The 18,543-nt window shown below is 41.5% G+C and overlaps 1 protein-coding gene across 1 annotated transcript; it reads left to right on the top strand.

Moving 5' to 3' along the window:
• Positions 1-1,563: 1,563 nt before the first annotated feature.
• Positions 1,564-10,557, top strand: LOC311233169 (perilipin-2-like). The gene is made up of 5 exons (XM_084320061.1): positions 1,564-1,609; positions 2,962-3,009; positions 3,823-4,018; positions 5,533-5,615; positions 10,002-10,557. Exons 2-5 carry the CDS (start codon positions 2,977-2,979, stop codon positions 10,308-10,310), a joined length of 621 nt encoding a protein of 206 aa, XP_084176187.1. The 5' UTR covers positions 1,564-1,609; positions 2,962-2,976; the 3' UTR covers positions 10,311-10,557.
• Positions 10,558-18,543: the final 7,986 nt, after the last annotated feature.

Here is an 18,543-nt window from a genome sequence, read left to right as displayed (position 1 = left end):
AACAGGGCCCAGGTCTTGCTCGAAAAAGAGATCTTTGATCTCAAGTGACTACCTGGTAAAATAAAGGTTAAATAAAATATATATATATAGCGAGAATTAGCAACACTACTCATTGGATCTGTACGTTGAAGGGGAAAAAGGTTTACTGTCTTGGGTGTTTATTTTGTACTTTATGACCGTGATGAGCTGTGTCTTTGCCCATTTCCACGTCAAACAGCCTGCAAACTACCTGGCGTTCTATCGCCATGCTCTAAGACAAACTCTAACCTTAACCAACTTCGAAAGAGTGCCTAAGCTTAACCAGTGTAGAAACAGGCGTCGGCCAATCAGAGAGCGTCTCCGTCGGCCCGCGGGATGATTCTGACCGGCCCGCCAAAGATTACATGATAATAAAAAAAAAAAAAAAAACTTTTAATTTTTTTTTTTTTTTTTTTTTTTACTTTTTTCTTTTCATGTCAACGTTAACACGCACAATTGAGCCAAAAGTCACTCAATTAATGACAGATTTCATTGATAAATTGAGGGAAAACTTTGCAAGTCGATTTGATGAATTTGACATGTCCAGAGAATTGATGCATTTTGTGAGCAACCCATTTGCCAATGTAGCTGCTATTTCCACAAAAGGACAAGAGTTCCTTGCATCACTTCACATTGATGAAGGTCTCCTGCAACTTGAAATAATTGACATGCAAGCATCATCTGCTCTGAAGCAGGCACTTGAGAATGAATCCACCACAACATTTTGGATAAAGTGTATTCATGTCAAGACATTCCCCAAAATATAAACGCTGGCAATATCTGTGCTAACAAGTTTCTCTCACATGAATGCCATTAAAACAAGCAACGTGCCTCCTTGACAAATGAGCATTTGCATCACTGTTTGCGGGTAGCCCTCACTTCCTATGAACCCTCTTTCTCTGCCATTGCCCAGTCAAAGAAGTGCAATCGCTCTCATTAGATGTGTGTATGTAGGCTAGGCCTGTCTGCCCCCCACCCCCCTGATGTTTGAGAGTTAAGAGTGGACAATAAGTGCTAATAAGATGCTGTGATTTGCTGTTGTTGCACAGACATGAAGCACTTTTTCATAAGCTCAGCTGCACTATAAATGTGTTTTTTTGTTCAAGTGTTGATGTTAGAATGTTCAGATGCACATCATGCACTTGTTTGTTTTTTATTTTATTTTTATATTGAAATGTTGAAGAGGAGATGTTGCAGTAGTTGCACAGTCATAAATGAAGCACTTTCTGCAGGAGATGTTGCAGATGTGGCACATAAATGAAGCACTTTTTTTGAAAAGTATACTACTTTTGCAATGTAGTTTAATAAAAGTTGTGAAAATGTGGTTGCGTGTTGTGTCAAGTGTACATATATTCATAGCACGGGGAGGCGCCGTGGCAGTCTGGCCCCTGGCCCCTTGGGTTTCTGACAATGTGGCCCCCTGAACAATTTAGTTGAATAGCCCTGTCCTACGACCTCAAAATACCGGAAGTGCGATAAACCGAGAATATAAATATTGAGCCGCTGTTACAACTCAGTCATAAGCCAGTCAGTCGTTTCATACGGGAGGAGTTGAAAGCGCATTGAATTTACTTTTGACGCGGATACATCGGTAAGATCAGCTTGTATTCATATATTGTATTTTGTGACTATTTCATTTAGACACTTTTTAAACACCACACCATATTGTATCTGTGTATTACTAAAACATTTGCACTATCTCTTTCTTTTTGCATTTAAAAAAGTTTGCGTTTGTACTTCATTGTTTGCATTTTGTACTTTATTTTATACTTTAGTTAGTTCGTACTTTAGTTGTATATTGTATACATTGTACAGTAGTGTTTGGTCTCTATTCTGTTGACCTTTTCACTGTATGAAGCACAATCTCAGGGGGTTCCATACAGAACCAAGCATTTCACTGTAATGTATGTACATGTACCCATGTGACAAAAAAAACTTGAACTGGCTTTCGCAAGTTCTATTTTAATTATATTAAGGTTTCGTTGTATATCCACTGCATCATCATAGTCTACTGTAGATTACTATTATAGTGGTATAATAGCAATCAAATATGTATTCAAAGTATCGATTCGTCTCCCTCTCAGGCCCCGTTTAGACGAGCGTTTTGTGAACAGAAACCGCAAAAGTCATCTTGCGGTTTCACTTTGAATTTTACGTTTAGACGAGCGTTTTGGAGTGGAATTCTCCGTGCAGACGACGCTGTAACGACGGAGACCCGCTGTCACACGATTGGCGCATATGCCACATGACGTGCTGTGAAGACCCGCCCTACTCTGCCTCTGATTCGCAGACTGTGGATGGGGAATGTGATTGCACCAAAGCAGAGTCACTCACAGACAGTGGGTCCACTCACGGGTCTCACGCCGCGGGACAGATTCTTGTGTATTTAACCCTTTCACTGCCACACGACAGCCGGTTGTGTGATAGTAAAGGGGTAACCTTCTGTCGTGTGGCAGTGAAAGGGTTAAAAGTACTGCCAATGTAGCCTTCAGGTGATCTCCGTTGATATAAGTCAGACATACTTGCTTTGTTTACGTCTCGGCTACTGGCGCATACCTGCTACCTGTGACGTAAGCAGTACGCGCGACCAGAGCCGTGACAACCCTTTCGTCATCGTTTTAACAGATTTATACGGTTTGATAGTTTAGACGAAAGCGCAAAGCTTTTGCGTTTCTAGGAATTCCACCCTGGAAGGTAGTCTCACTTTTTTGCGGTTTCACCCCGTAAAAACGCCGTTTCCGTATAAACGAAAGGCACATCTGTAAAAATATTTTTGCGGATTCACCTGCTAGCGTTTCCGTCTAAACGGGGCCTGAGAGTCTACTTGTGACACTTGGAGAGACACAAAACAAAACGTGTTCAACGTCCTACGTCATAACTCATTCATTAAAGTTGATGTTACAATGTTTTTTTACACTAACATTTAAATGTCTTTTTCTCTAGGTTTAACAGGTAGACATGGCAGCAGTTGAAGTTGAAGTCCCAAACCAGGTATGTCTGGTCATCTGGAACACTTTCTATTCTACATTCATTTTCTACTACATTTCTACAATTTTATTGACTGACTTTAATTAACATTGTCAAATAAACGACTGATACATAGGTTGTCTGTCTGTTATGTTTGACCAAAACCTGTTGATTGTATAGCCTTTTAAACGGGAACGTCCCTGAATTTCAGCATCAATATGTTATTGTTGTTTCCAAGCCAAGGGTAGTTTTTAGTTGGAATGATTTAGAAACACCCTTGAGTCAATTTCCGCTGTCAGTTAAGCAGCAGTGTGCCTACATTTGGAGGAAATAACACAAGAGTAGTTTGTTCATCGCTTTCTACATGCTTTCTAGTCACCTTTTGACCCCAAATTAGGGAACTTAAGTGAACGAGTGGTTTTGTGTCTTATCGCTCTTTTCACTCTCCATGGGTATGCAGCTATGTTTCTAGCATATAGCGATAGAGTGACGATACATTTCCTGATAGTTTTAGGACGATACTAGTAGCAACAACATACAGCCTACACTCACTGTAAGAAAAAAAGCTGCAAGAAAACGGCAAATGTCTGGCATCAATGGTTTCCAAATACTTACTGTCAAATTACAGTAAAATCAAATACATTTACAGATTACAACCTTTATTTAATGGTTCATATTTTGATAAAAGGTAATTTACTGTATTTTTTATGGCATTTGCACTTAAAGTAAAAAAAAAAAGTAATCTGTAAAATAATACAGTGAATTTCCCGTGAAAAAACATAATTCTTTTTTACAGTGTAGCGGGACAGTTTTTGATTTCCATTGATTTGTTCCCAGAACCTGGTGGAGCGTGTGAGCAGCCTCCTGTTGGTGAGCTCCACCTATGGCATGCTGTCCAGTGTCTACTGCAACACCAAGGAGACCTACCCGTACATCAAGTCTGTGTGTGAGGCAGCAGAGCAGGGCGTGAGAACCATCACGTCTGTGGCTCTCACCAGTGCCATGCCCATCATCAGCAAGCTGGAGCCTCAGAGTAAGAAAAAATTAAATAATAATGATTTTGACCTACATAGATTTAGGTAACAATTGCAACTTCGAAGTGTGTTTTATTTACAATATCTTCTATATCACATCAAATGTTTTGTGCTCATTGTGAAACTGGAATTCCTTGTCAAGTGAGTGTGTGGACCTAATGAGCCAGAGGCTTTTCTGGGATTTCCAAACCAGTCAGCAGACTCATTCTCATCTTAACCTCTGACCCAATTATATGATCTATCGCCTTACGATCACGCCGAGGCACGATAAAAATTTTTAAACAATATGTTTATTGGTATTTTTTTTTCTTCAGTTTTACAGCATCAGTTCAACAGTTCAACAACCATACAAAAGGAAATGCTGCCAACTGCCCCCCCCTCCCCCCCTCCCCGAGTTACAGAAAAATAGATACAAAATACCCCCCCCCCCCCCTAAAATAAAAATAAAAAATCATTATAAACAAAAAGAAAACCTCTAGGCCAGACCCCCCCCTCCCCTCCCCCAGACTAGGACCTCAACAAATTCATTTTTTTCTTTTTTTTACACATTTTGAGAATTTAGTAAACCCAGTTACACCCGTCTAACAGGTGCCCATACTTCTATACCAAACAAATAAATATCTAACGTTACATCTTTTCTCTTCAAAGAGCAACTAATAACATTTACAGTATCATTCATTGCAATATATACCCATCAGAAAGACAAAAGGGAGCTTCAATAATAGCCTACATCATCAACCTACTATGTAATCTGTTCTAAGTATTGCCTAAACCCAGCCCAGCATTTATCAAAGAGATGTGGTTTTTTCTTAAGATTGAACATTATTTTCTCTGATGCCATGTACGAAGAGATTTCACTAAGCCACATAGACATGGGCGGGGATTCAGCACTTTTCCACAGCATGGCAATACACTTGTTCCCTGCAATCATGGCCAATTTAATGATCCGCACCTTGCCTCTCTTATCTGGAGAAATGTCAGACATGTCTCCTAATAATGCTAATTTAGGTGTACATGGGATCTCAAACCCTGTGACCTCTTCGAGAGAGGCACGATACAATTACCGTTACTTAAAGTGACGACCCACTCAAATCGTTCACTTTAAACAAGTCTTTTTAACACTACACCACATTTTATCTATTTATTACTAAAATATTTGCATTATATCTCTAGCTCATTTGAGCATTTTGTTTGCATTTTGTACTTTAGTTTTGTATATTGTATATTTTGTATAGTGTTTAGTCTTTATTCTTTTTACTTTCTTTTTTATTGTATGAAGCACAATCTCAGGAGGCTCATACAGAACCAAGCATTTCACTGTATATGTGACAAATAAAACCACAAAAAACACAAATAAAATAAAACTTGAACTTGAAACTTGAATTGCCCCATCCATAAATACCTCTTACTGCAGTGAAGAGATGTGTACATGTTTATTTCTTTACCCTTTTGTACACATCCTGTATCAGCCTGCGTTGCTCAGTATCGTCTGTTCTTGTTTTATTGCCAACAGTCACCATCGCCAACGACTTGGCCTGTAAAGGTCTGGACAAGATTGAGAAAACGTTACCGATCCTCCACCAGCCTTCCGACCAGGTATGTGGCTGCTCTTTGCACAAGGATTGGCACGGCTAGATGCCAGGAAGGTTTGGCACAGAGAGAGTTAGCCAATCTTCTGGCGGCTTATCTATGACCTCTGTCCCGTCTGACACTGTGTTGCCTCATTTGGGCTGAGCTCACAACCAAACTGAAATCCTTTTCTCCTTTTTTATTTATTTTTTGCCTTTCTATCTTTTTCTCCTACCACATGCTGCCCTACTGTCAGTCTGGGGAGGGTGTAGACTACCACATGCTGCCCTACTGTCAGTCTGGGGAGGGTGTAGACTACCACATGCTGCCCTACTGTTGGTCTGGGGAGGGTGTAGACTACCACATGCTGCCCTACTGTTGGTCTGGGGAGGGTGTAGACTACCACATGCTGCCCTACTGTCGGTCTGGTGGAGGGTGTAGACTACCACATGCTGCCCTACTGTCGGTCTGGTGGAGGGTGTAGACTACCACATGCTGCCCTACTGTCAGTCTGGGGAGGGTGTAGACTACCACATGCTGCCCTACTGTTGGTCTGGGGAGGGTGTAGACTACCACATGCTGCCCTACTGTCGGTCTGGGGAGGGTGTAGACTACCACATGCTGCCCTACTGTCGGTCTGGTGGAGGGTGTAGACTACCACATGCTGCCCTACTGTCGGTCTGGTGGAGGGTGTAGACTACTACATGCTGCCCTACTGTCGGTCTGGTGGAGGGTGTAGACTACTACATGCTGCCCTACTGTCAGTCCGGGGAGGGTGTAGACTACTACATGCTGCCCTACTGTCGGTCTGGTGGAGGGTGTAGACTACCACATGCTGCCCTACTGTCGGTCTGGTGGAGGGTGTAGACTACTACATGCTGCCCTACTGTCGGTCTGGTGGAGGGTGTAGACTACTCAAGAGTCAAGAGAGAGTCAAGAGTTTTTTATTTGTCACGGCATACGAGTATACAATGAAATGCGGGTGGTCTTGCCCGCAACGATGTGCAATACAGTGGGTACAACATATAATAGAATCCAATACAATTTTTTTTTTTGCAATAACAGGTAACAGGTAACATGGTGTGACATCAAAATCGGTATCTGTACATAGTTATTTACAGAGCATATAGGACATGCTAGGTAGCTTTGGTAGTGCAATACACTGTTACTGTTGCTAATACTGATTTAAAGTGGCCTTTCCTTTTGGCAATAAGTGTGAGTGTGTGCCAGTGGAGGTTTCTCTATGACAACACGTGAAACACAAATTCACTCATAATTCATAATTATTATTAATTTACATATACCTATATATATAAAAAAAAAAACTATATATATATATATATTTTTTTTTAATTATTATTATTATTATTTTTTTATTATAAATGTTTTCCTCTGTAAAAAAATTCCAGTGAATTTTTTTTTCTTCAAAAATGGCCAAAATTGACAGCTCTGAGCAGGCCTGCACTGCAGTATTGCCTGCAGTAATTATTCGTGAAGAAAACTTCACAGATGTGACCCATTGTTAAATAAATAATAAATAACAGCTAATCAAAATAGGCTATTAACTTCATCTAAGCACGGTCTGTGCAGTTAAACTCTTGCCATTGAATGGAGGATTGATTGATTGACAGCCCTTGACATCCAATACACGGAGGTTGAATATGATTGGCAGCCTTGAAAATCCAATCAGAGATTGCTGCATTGCAAAGTCAAAACGGGTCCAGCTGCATGTCCGGAGGATAGGTTTAGCTCGGGCCAATCTCAAGTTTCTCAAGTTTCTTTATTAGTTGTCATACAGAAGTACAGAATACTTTTATACAAAATGTAACATAAAGAAGCATTTTGTATAAAAGTATTCTGTACTTCTGTATGACAACTAATAAAGAAACTTGAGAAACTTGAGATTGGCCCGAGCTAAACCTATCCTCCGGACATGCAGCTGGACCCGTTTTGACTATGTGAAAGTTGAGACTATGAGAAAGTTGTTGTTTAGTAGTTAGTAAGCTGTACAGCTATAACAAGTCAAGTCAGGCTAAATTAAACTTTGCGCCAACATTAGGACCGAAGTATAAACCAGCAACTGAGCAACATGAAGAAGTGGACTTATGCATCTGGATCAGAAAAAACGTTGTGGATGAAAAAGTAAGTAGGCTACAGTGCTTGTATGCTAACAGTAGCTAGCCAGCTTAGCCTACATCACAATGATAATCACCAAGCTAACTTACTGTACACACTGTAGGGCTGGGCAATTAATCGAAACAGAATCGCGATATCGATTCATAGACCTATGCAATCTCATTTCTAAGTTATGACTATTTTCTTTTATTAAAAAAAACATTTTTTTTTTTTTTTTTTTTTTACTTTTTAAATTATTTTATCTGGGTTGAACATGATTTGTGGAACTCCCTCTGGTGTTGTGGTTGTGGTATTGACTGACCTTTGGGAAGTATTTCGACATGCACATGGGTATCTTAGTGGTGTAGTGTATCTTGTAGACCAGGCCCATTGCAAGTTGCTGTACTCTGTCGTCTACTCTAAGCCATCCTAGGTTGTCAAAGTGGACAGGGGTGAGGTGGGTTTTAGGAGTAAGGTCAAGCAGTAGTCTGACCAGTTTGTTTTGTGATGTTTGTAATCTTGTTTTTAGTGCCTTTGAGGTGCTTTGGTACCATGAGGTGCAAGCATAGTTGTAGTACCCTTGAATGAGTGCTCCTGTTAGAGTCTTCAAGGTATTCTTGTTTACCAGAGAGGAGATCCGGTACTGGAATCTAGTTAGTTGGTTGACTTAGTTTTATTACATTGGATCCCATTTTGTCACAGGAAAGATTTGCCTCTATAGGATGGAACCCAGGTAGGTAATTTCATCTTTCCTTTTAAGATAAGATAAGATATTCCTTTATTGATCCCCTTGGGGAAATTCAGGCATCATAGCAGCATGGGGGAAGGGGGGGGGGGTACAGGTAGTGAAAACAACACAAGCAGTGTAAACAAATAGGTCAATATAATTTACTATCTAACTAACTGAAATATACATTATTCATTATTCACAGTATCACAGTATCCACATAAGGTGCAGTATGCATAAGGTAGTGTTATTGTCCTACTTGGGTTCCTATTAGTTCTAGGTCGATGTCTGGCAGCAGTCGCTGCCCACTGTTGTGGAGCCTGATGACCACTGGTATGAAGGACTGTCCGAGGCGGTTAGTTGAGTGTCGGGGGGGTATGAGTCTGTGGCTTCCTTGTCACCTTCACCTAATATGTTTTGATCTGGTCAGGTGCGCTGTCACCTAATATGTTTTGATCTGGTCAGGTGCGCTGTCACCTAATATGATTTCATCTGGTCAGGTGCGCTGTCACCTAATATGATTTCATCTGGTCAGGTGCGCTGTCACCTAATATGTTTTCATCTGGTCAGGTCCGCTGTCACCTAATGTTAATATGTTTTCATCTGTGTCCACTGACCACTGACACACAGTGGGGGATGTTTTAAAAATATTATTTAATATATAATATAATATAATAATTTGTGCTTCACCTAAAAATTTGGTCAGCAGCCTCCACTGGTGTGTGCGCATGAGTGTGTGCCCGCTCATGTTGAAGTGTTAAAGTGGCTGCTAGTGTGTGAGCGTGCACAGCGTGCGTGTCGTGTGTGTGCTCATGTGTGCTTATGTGTGGATAGTTCAGTGTTCTGTGGTACTCAATGTTCATTGTTCAGGACTCTGATGGCCTGGGGGAAGAAGCTAAGCCTAAGCCTCTCTGTCCTAGTAGCTGGGGTTCGCAGGCGTCTGCCTGACCTCAGCAGCTGAAACAGGCTGTTATTGGGGTGGTGGGGGTCTTTCATTATTCTGCAGGCTCTGGATTTGCACCTCTTGTTGTATAGAACCTGCAGGGGAGGTAGTGCAATACCCGTGGTACGCTCGGCTGAGCGCACCACTCTCTGTAGGGCCTTCTTGTCCTGTGCCGTGCTGTTTCCATGCTACATGCTGCCCTACTGTCGGTCTGGTGGAGGGTGTAGACTACTACATGCTGCCCTACCGTCAGTCCGGGGAGGGTGTAGACTATCATATGCCTCCTCCAATACATGTGGAGTCGCCAGCCTCTTCTTTTCACCTGACAGCGAGGAGTTTCACTGGGAGAACGTAACGCGTGCAGAGGTTCACGCTATTTCCCCCAGGTCCATGCTGAACAGGCGACCCGACCGACTAGTAGGAGTCGCTGTTTGCAACGACCAGGACTCATCCCACCGGGTTCCTACCCGCGAACACTGACAATCGTGTTCGTAGGAATGACTGACCGAGCCACTGACAGCTGTAATCGAACCCAGAGTCTCTGTCTCTGGTGGTAGGCGAGTGCTTAGACCTCTACGCTACTCCCCTTTTTTACATTTTCTTCTCTTCTTTCCACTCGGCCGCACAGGTCTACACCAGCTTCAGTCAGGCCGTCTCCTTCAGGGACCTGCCCGACGGTGTGCTGGCCAGCAGCAAATCCAAGTTGGTCAAGATGAAGGAATCTATCGACAGCGTCATCGATTACCTCGTCAATAACACGCCGCTCAACTGGCTGGTCGGGCCCTTCTACCCCCGGCTCCCTCCTCCGGAACAGGCCCCGGCCCCAGCCACACCCACCACGCCCCCCCTCTCCCCACCGCACCAGAAGGCCCCCATGGAGGTGGAGATGGCGTCACTTGGTTCCGACAAGCTATTAGTGGTTGATGCAGTTTTATAAACACAATGCTTTTTTATTCATAATAATAATAATTCAGAGAATGTTGTAGGATGAAATTATTTTAACTGCTTTTAGTGACACACACACAGCTATTTACATTCTGCGGCTGCAATGCTGTATTATCCCTTTCCATGTCAATCCAACTTTTACCTGAATTTAGTCTATTTTTTATATATAATCATTGAACAGGTGACTACTACTTACACAAGCTTATGTTAACTACTGTATGTGTGCTATACTGCTTGAAAGAGACCAAATTGTCAGGTGGTCCAAATACGCTGTTGTCGGGTGAAAACCCTGTAAACTTTTCTGGAATTAAAGAGAAATTCCACCGCAAAGCAACATTAAACTTGTTTAGATTAGATTAGAATCAAATACATTGTCATCATACAGCACAAGTACAGAACAACAAAAATAAGTTTGGCATCTAAACAGAGTGTAAATGTAACAGTAAAGTGCAATAGTAATATACAACGTACATGTCATAAAACTGGGTATAAAATATATAAATTAGTACTACTGAGTAATAGTGCTAATCATGCCATTTACATTTAGTCATTTAGCTGACGCTTTTATCCAAAGCGACTTACAAGTTTTGTACGACACGTCAGTAGGAAGGGTACAACTCTATCAGCTGAGTAACAATGTTCATCAAAGTGTTCAGACTTGAGTGCTACAGTGTATGTTAGTATATTAGAAAGTGCATGACAGTAAGAAGGTTATTTTCTTTTAGTTTTTTTTTCTCATTTCAGATATTGATTGAATAATTGTGTCTTTAGTCGACGGCGAAAGATTGGTCGGGTTTCGGCTGTCCTAACTATGGTGGGAAGTTCGTTCCACCATTGTGGGGCAAGGACCGAGAATAGGCAGCTTCTCTTTGATGACCCTCCCAGAGCTCGGATAGGAGTAGGTCCTATGTATGAATAATCAGATATATGTATGTAAGAGTTATAGTATTAATATGTACAGTGATACAGATATAAAGACACTATGGTAGTAAATCATACTGACCAGCAGTGTAACTAGTAAGAGTATACAGTATGTACAGATATGCTTTTTCTTTCACAATTAAGAACAACACAACAGTAAATAAATAATTATAAAGTGCAAAACAGAACAGTGAGACAACAATAAGACTGTAAAGTGCAGTGGTTGGGGACATGGATACAGTGCAGCACAGTTCAAGTCCAGAGGTCCAGCCCTAGCAGCTCGCCATAGGAGGGGGGGGTGGGGGGGGGGGGGGGGGGTGGAGCAGGGGGACACCTGACTCGTTTACCAGGCGAGCTGCTGAGGGGAAGAAACTCAGTCTATGGCAGGACCTAAGTGTCTGGGGCAGCCGTAGCCGCCTGCCGTGGGGGAGCATGATGAAGAGGCCGTGGGCGGGGTCTGCCATGATCTTCCTCACCGTCAAGGCCCTGGTGGAGTGTAGGGACTCGAGGGAGGGAAGGGAGCAGCCGATCACCCTCTCCGCCGCGCGTATCACCCGCTGCAGCTTGGCCTTGTCCCTAACCGTGGCTGCAGGGAACCAGGTGATGATGGAGAGGGTGAGGATGGACTGGATGATGGCGGTGTAAAACTGGACCATCATGGTCCTCGGCAGCCTGAGCTTCCTCAGTTGACGTAGAAAGAACATCCTCTTCCGGGCCTTTTTGTTGAGAGCGATGGAATTCAGCTCCCATTTGAGGTCCCGGGACATAATACACAAATAACATACAACATATTTTTTGAATGCCAATGTTTCATTAGAATGGCTATTTCCTCTGTGAATCAAGTTAAAAAAAAGTTGTGGGTATCGTGCAAAACAGCGCCCACCTCAGGTGACACAGAGGAGTGTTGTGCTTCACTAACGACAGTAAATCAATGTAAGTCGTTTATGTTAAGATACGTACAGTTATGGTTTGACACATTTTAAGGCCCACCCAGTGAAACGGTGCTATTTTGCGTGCCCCTTCATCAAAATATATCCTCTGGTCATTCACAGAATGTCCTTCTCTGACCAAGCAGCCTGAAGCCCCTTGTCTCACAGTGTAGTTTTGGAAACGTTTTGGAAATTATTGATCTGGGACGTTCATTGTGCCAGGTCTTCACCCTTAAATAGTTACAAAAATCTTTCTGCAGTCTCAATTTCGAATTTCCTCCAAGATTTGGAAATGGTTTGTAGCATGTTGTCTCTCAACACAGCATTCCCCAAGATCTAAAGATATCAATTGGTGATAAAACCCTGGAAATAGTAGAGCATTTTAAATACCTTGGTGTGTGGTTTGATAAAAGACTAACATGGTCTCTATACATATAAGTAAGATGGTAGACAAATGCAAGAAAGTACTGAATGTGATGAGATGTTTGAGAGGGCTGGATTGGGGAGCAAGTAGACCTGCAATGAGAACAATTTATATTAGCCTCATCAGATCAATAATAGACTATGGATGTATTATATATAGGTCTGCAGCAAAAACTAATTTAAATAAGTTGGATGTAATCCAGAGCAAAGCGCTGAGATTGTGTTGTGGGTGGCTATGAAAACTACAGCAGTTGCAGCACTCCAAGTGGAGATGCATATTAGAAGAGATCAGGTGGCACTAGTGTATTGGGCCAACCTTAGAGGTCATAAGGATGAACATATTAGCAGAAATGTCCTAGTGCAGGGGTGGCCAACCAGTCAGAGACTAAGAGCCACAAAAATGACTGTGGTACCACAAAGAGCCACACCATATAGCAGCGTTTCTCAACCCGTTTTTTCAGTCACGGCACCCTTCATGTGTTACTTTATAGGTCTCACCCTCTGGCCTCTGAAGTTGCTAATGTCTTTTTTATTTGGGCCTCACAGGGTTAAAAGTACCCTGTGAGACCCACGGTTGCAAAATTACAAAATCACTTTTAGCCATTTAAAAAAAGAATGTTTATTTAAAAAAATGTAAGCACATGTATAGTCAATTGGTCCTGTTGTTCAGCCTCACAATGCTATTTGATAGTAAATGTGTTTATATGTCCCACCCTCTGGCCTCTGAAGTTGCTAATGTCTTTTTAATTTGGGCCTCACAGGGTTAACCTCTTAAGCCAGAGATATACAGTAAAAGTGTATATTTTCAGCATTACGTTTGTTTACCAATTATTTTAACTGTTATTAGTGAAATATAAGATTATAGAAATCTCAGGGCATTGAGTCGGAAACCGGCGCATATTGACAGGAGGAAGTGGCACAGCCAAAAGTGAGTGTAGTCTTTTGAAGGAAGAGACTCAGGGCTTTCAAATTTCGAAAAACTACCCTACCCAGCTCACACCAGCCCCTGTCAATCATCTGACTTCTGGATTTACTTTTTTATTTCTCTTATTTTTTGGGATTATCTCCCACAAACCTGAACGTTATTGCCATAAAACAGAACACAGTTAGTTTCTCTACCTTTCTGTGAACGTCTTGGACGTTTACCTTGGACGTCTACCTTTCTGTGGACGCGGGCAAATACTGCGGCATGGTCATGCTGGACCTACAAAAGGCCTTCGACACTGTCAATCACACCATTCTGATTGACAAGCTAAAAGCAATTGGTTTTGATAGTCTATCAGTGAGCTGGATGCAATCCTACCTGGAGGGGAGAGAGCAGATGGTGGAGGTAAACGGTACCCTATCCCCCCCCCTCACAGTAAGCTGTGGTGTTCCACAAGGAAGCATACTAGGTCCGCTACTGTTCCTAATTTATGCAAATGACATGTCGTCAGCTTGTGACTGCAACTTGTTCCTGTTTGCGGACGACTCAGCCCTGCTGGTCTCTGACAAGAACAAGTTACAGGTTGAAAAAACCCTCAGCTCAGAACTAGGCAAAATCTGCATATGGCTCGCTGATAACAAACTATCATTACACATGGGCAAAACAGAGTCCATTCTCTTCGGTTCAAATAACAAACTCAGCAAGACCGACGGCTTCTCAGTTACAGTGGGTGACAATATTGTCACAAGGAAAGAAGATATTACCTACCTGGGTTCCATCCTAGAGGCAAATCTTTCCTGTGACAAAATGGCATCCAATGTAATAAAAAAAAGTCAACCAACGAACTCGATTCTTGTACCGGATCTCCTCACTGGTAAACAAGAATACCCTGAAGACTCTAGCAGGAGCACTCATTCAAGGGTACTACGACTATGCTTGCACCTCATGGTACCAAAGCACCTCAAAGGCGCTAAAAACAAAATTACAAACATCTCAAAACAAACTGGTCAGACTACTGCTTGACCTTACTCCTAGAACCCACCTCACCCCTGCCCACTTTGACAACCTAGGATGGCTTAGAGTAGACGACAGAGTACAGCAACTTGCAATGGGCCTGGTCTACAAGATACACTACACGACCAAGGTACCCATGTACATGACAAAATACTTCCAAAAGGTCAGTGAATACCACGATCACAACACCAGAGGGAGCTCCACAAATCATGTTAAACCCAGATTCGGCTCAAACAAAGGACTAAACACGTTTCGCAATTATGCCACATCAATGTGGAACGCCCTACCCAAAGCTGTAAAGGAATGTGAATCACTACCCACTTTCAAAAACACCTAAGGGAGACTGCAACTCGAAACTGGCCCCTGTAAATGTCCGAACACAACCCCCTCCAATGTACAGTAAATTACCAAGTATGGTCTTGTCAATAATCCAATGTACAGTGTTTGTTTGTACAGGTGTACAGTGTCCCCCACCCACCCCTCCTACCCAACCCCCCCCCCCCCCCCCACTCCTACCCAACCCCCCCCCCCCCACCCACCCATCCACCTCCAATGTACAGTCCCCCCCCACCCACCCAATCCAATGTACAGTTTCTACGTCTAATGTATATACTCTTTTCTTTCTGGACTCTTTTTGTATCACAAACAGTACTGTAATTGCAAATCTGGTATGTCATAAATGTATAGATGTAGCAGTACTGTCTATCGGTATGTCATGAATGTCACATATGTTACGATGAATTGAAAATGGGGGACCCTGATGTAAACAAGACGAAAGTCTTTCTCTGGTCTGCATCCCCTTAACAATTGTATGTATTGAGCTGTACTGTACTGTACCCATTCTGCAATCTGTTAATAAAGTTTTCAATCAATCAATCAATTGCAAAACACGGTGTTGCAATACGATGAAAAATGGTGGAGAAATTTACATTATAAAAAAGATGGCAGAATTCAGTACTGTATCTACAAAACCTTCTGTTGAATCATCTTCCCTTTATTCATTTGCTTAGATTTATCAGGTCTGGTAAATTTTTGCATGGTGTTATTCACAGTCAAAGATAATATTTTTTTTTAAATAGAATTGATATTCTCCTTTGTTTCATTACAATTTACTCAAGCCTAGTAACAGACACACTATTTCTGACACTGATCGATATGTCCCTAGATTCAGATACCAAGAACATGCAAATGGACCATTTAAAAAAACATGTAAATGTTTATTCTACGTCCTTATGGAATGAGTGAAAAAAAAAAAAAAAAAAAAATAATAATAATAATAATATATATATATATATATATATATATATATATATATATATATATATATATATATATATATATATATATATATATATATATATATATATATATATATATATATATATATATATATATATATATATATATATATATATATATATATATATATATATATATATATATATATATATATATATATATAAGCCGCAGGTTGGCCACCCCTGTCCTAGTGCATTGCCAGGAAAATGAGAAAGCTCAACTAGAAGTTTTTGGGTGGATTATAGAACAAAAAGCCAGAGAGATGGGCCTTCTGGAACTTAGTGTGTGTCCAACAGTCTGTTTCCCAGCAGTTCCACTGTGGTTGATGAGTACTCCTGTTGTTGATTTAGAACGATCTATTAGAGTTAAAGGGGAGAAAGGAGATTAACAGTCATATGGTGGAGACTAGAGCCATATCAGGTTAATATGGAGAAAGACTGGTGGCTTATACTGATGCATCTAAGATAGAATCAAACAGAGTGGGTGCTGCATTTACAATCCCCAGTCTTAGAATTTCAAAAAAAAAAAAAAAAGAGAGATTAAGTAACAGACTAGCCGTCTATTTGGCAGAACTAGTAGCTATAATGATTTATTTATTTTATCCTGGATAGAGGAGAATAGACCTAAGAGTGATGTCTTAATTGCGTCAGACTATTGTCTTCATTGATAAGTATTCGAGATGTTGTGTCCCAGTCAAGGCTGGACATTGTGCTGGAAATAGTGCAGATGGTAGAAAGACTTCAGCACTCAAGTATCAATGTTGTCTTTTTGTGGGTTCTGGCCCATATAGGAGTTCGAGGGAATGAGTTGGCGGATAAGTTGGCCAAAAAGGCTTGTGAACTTCCTCGAGTCACTGAAAATATACAGAGTAGTAAAGCTGAAATCCAAAGTATAGTCAAACTAAAGGCTAAGGAAAAATGGAAAGTCATGTGGGATAATGAGAGGACAGGGAGATGGTTTTATGGGGTTAAAAAAAGGGTGGACATTTTTACAAGAATGAGGTTGGGACATACAGGGTTGAACAGTACGTTAGTAAAGTTAAAAAACCATACTAATGGCTAATGGGCTATGTGAGTGCGGTGTTAGTCAAGAAACGGTAGAACATGTCGTAGAACAGTGTCCATTATATCAACAACAAAGAACAGTTCTTATCTTCCAATTTTTAAAAGTGGTGACATACATACTTTATCAAATTACAGACCTATATCATTGCTACCTCAATTTTCAAAGATATTCGAAAAATTATTTGTATGGTTTTAGGAGCAATAGATCAGTGGAAAATATATCAACAGCAATTAATGAAAAACAACCCTCAATAGGTGTATTTATTGACTTACGTAAAGCATTTGACACAATTGATCATTCCCTGCTTTTACAAAAAATGGAACGGTATGGAATAAGAGGTGTCACTCATCATTGGTTAAGAAGTTATTTAAATAATAGGTTTCAATATGTAAACATTAATAATACAGAATCACATCTTAGAAGAGTAACTTGTGGTGTTCCACAGGGTTCCGTATTGGGACCCAAGTTATTTATACTTTATTTAAATGATATTTTTACAGTATCGAATATTTTGAAAATGCATACGTTTTCTGATGATACTAATTTACTTTGTTCAGGGGAGGACATAAAAGAATAATTGAAAACAGTAGAAAGGGAATTGATAAAGTTAAAGAAATGGTTTGATAGGAATAAGTTGTCTCTATTAGATCGTCTCCAACATGGGGTTGGTGTCAGTGGCACTGCACTAGCATGGTTCTCCTCCTATCTCACGAATAGAAGCTTTGCTGTCAACATCGCCAACTGCTCCTCCCCCTCAACCTCCCTCTCCTGTGGGGTCCTGCAAGGGTCCATCCTTGGCCCGATCCTGTTCTCTCGTTACATGCTACCCCTTGGTCCAATCATTCAGAAGCACAACATCTCTTTTCACTGTTATGCTGACGACACACAGCTTTACGTTTCCCTGAAACCTAACAACCAGTCTCTACTTAACAGTCTCATGTCCTGCCTGGATGACGTTAAATGTTGGATGGCACAAAACATTATTTATTTATTTTTTTAAACTTTATTTTTTAGCGTTTATCGCTTTCCTGGTCAAGCATGACCGACAGTTGCAGGGTGAAACGGGAGAGAGAGCAGGGGGAGACATTCGGCAAATGACGGCGGGTCCGGGAATCGAACTCGGAGTCAACCAGATCCGTGACGCAGCACGGAGTCCCGCGCGAGCGCGGTAACATGGTGTGCTACTGGAGCACCCCGGCACAAAACATTCTACAACTAAATCAAAACAAATACGAAATAATCCTCTTCGGTCCCCCAGACGCTGTCACCACCCTTACCAACAGCCTTGGCAACCTGTCCTCCCTGGTCAAGCCTTATGTCAAGAACCTAGGTGTAATTTTTCGACCCACAATTTAAATTCGACAGACAAGTGAACTCAGTGGTAAAGGCAAGTTTTTTCCAACTACGCACCATTGCCAAACTCAAAGCTCTTCTCTCCCCTGCAGACCTTCAGAGAGTCATCCACGCCTTCATTTCATCTAGATTAGACTACTGCAACTCCCTCTATATAGGCATTAACCAGTCTTCCCTGTCCCGCTTACAACTGGTACAAAACGCCGCTGCCAGACTGTTGACCGGAACCCGCAAGAGAGACCACATCACCCCTGTCCTTGCCTCCCTTCCCCACATGATTTTGGGGCCATGGAATG

The sequence above is a fragment of the Notolepis coatsorum genome (assembly GCF_963971535.1).
Source record: "Notolepis coatsorum genome assembly, chromosome: 8".
Classification (NCBI taxonomy): domain Eukaryota; kingdom Metazoa; phylum Chordata; class Actinopteri; order Aulopiformes; family Paralepididae; genus Notolepis; species Notolepis coatsorum.
Note: the sequence above shows the minus strand (reverse complement) of the source record. Positions and strands in the feature narration are given on the sequence as shown.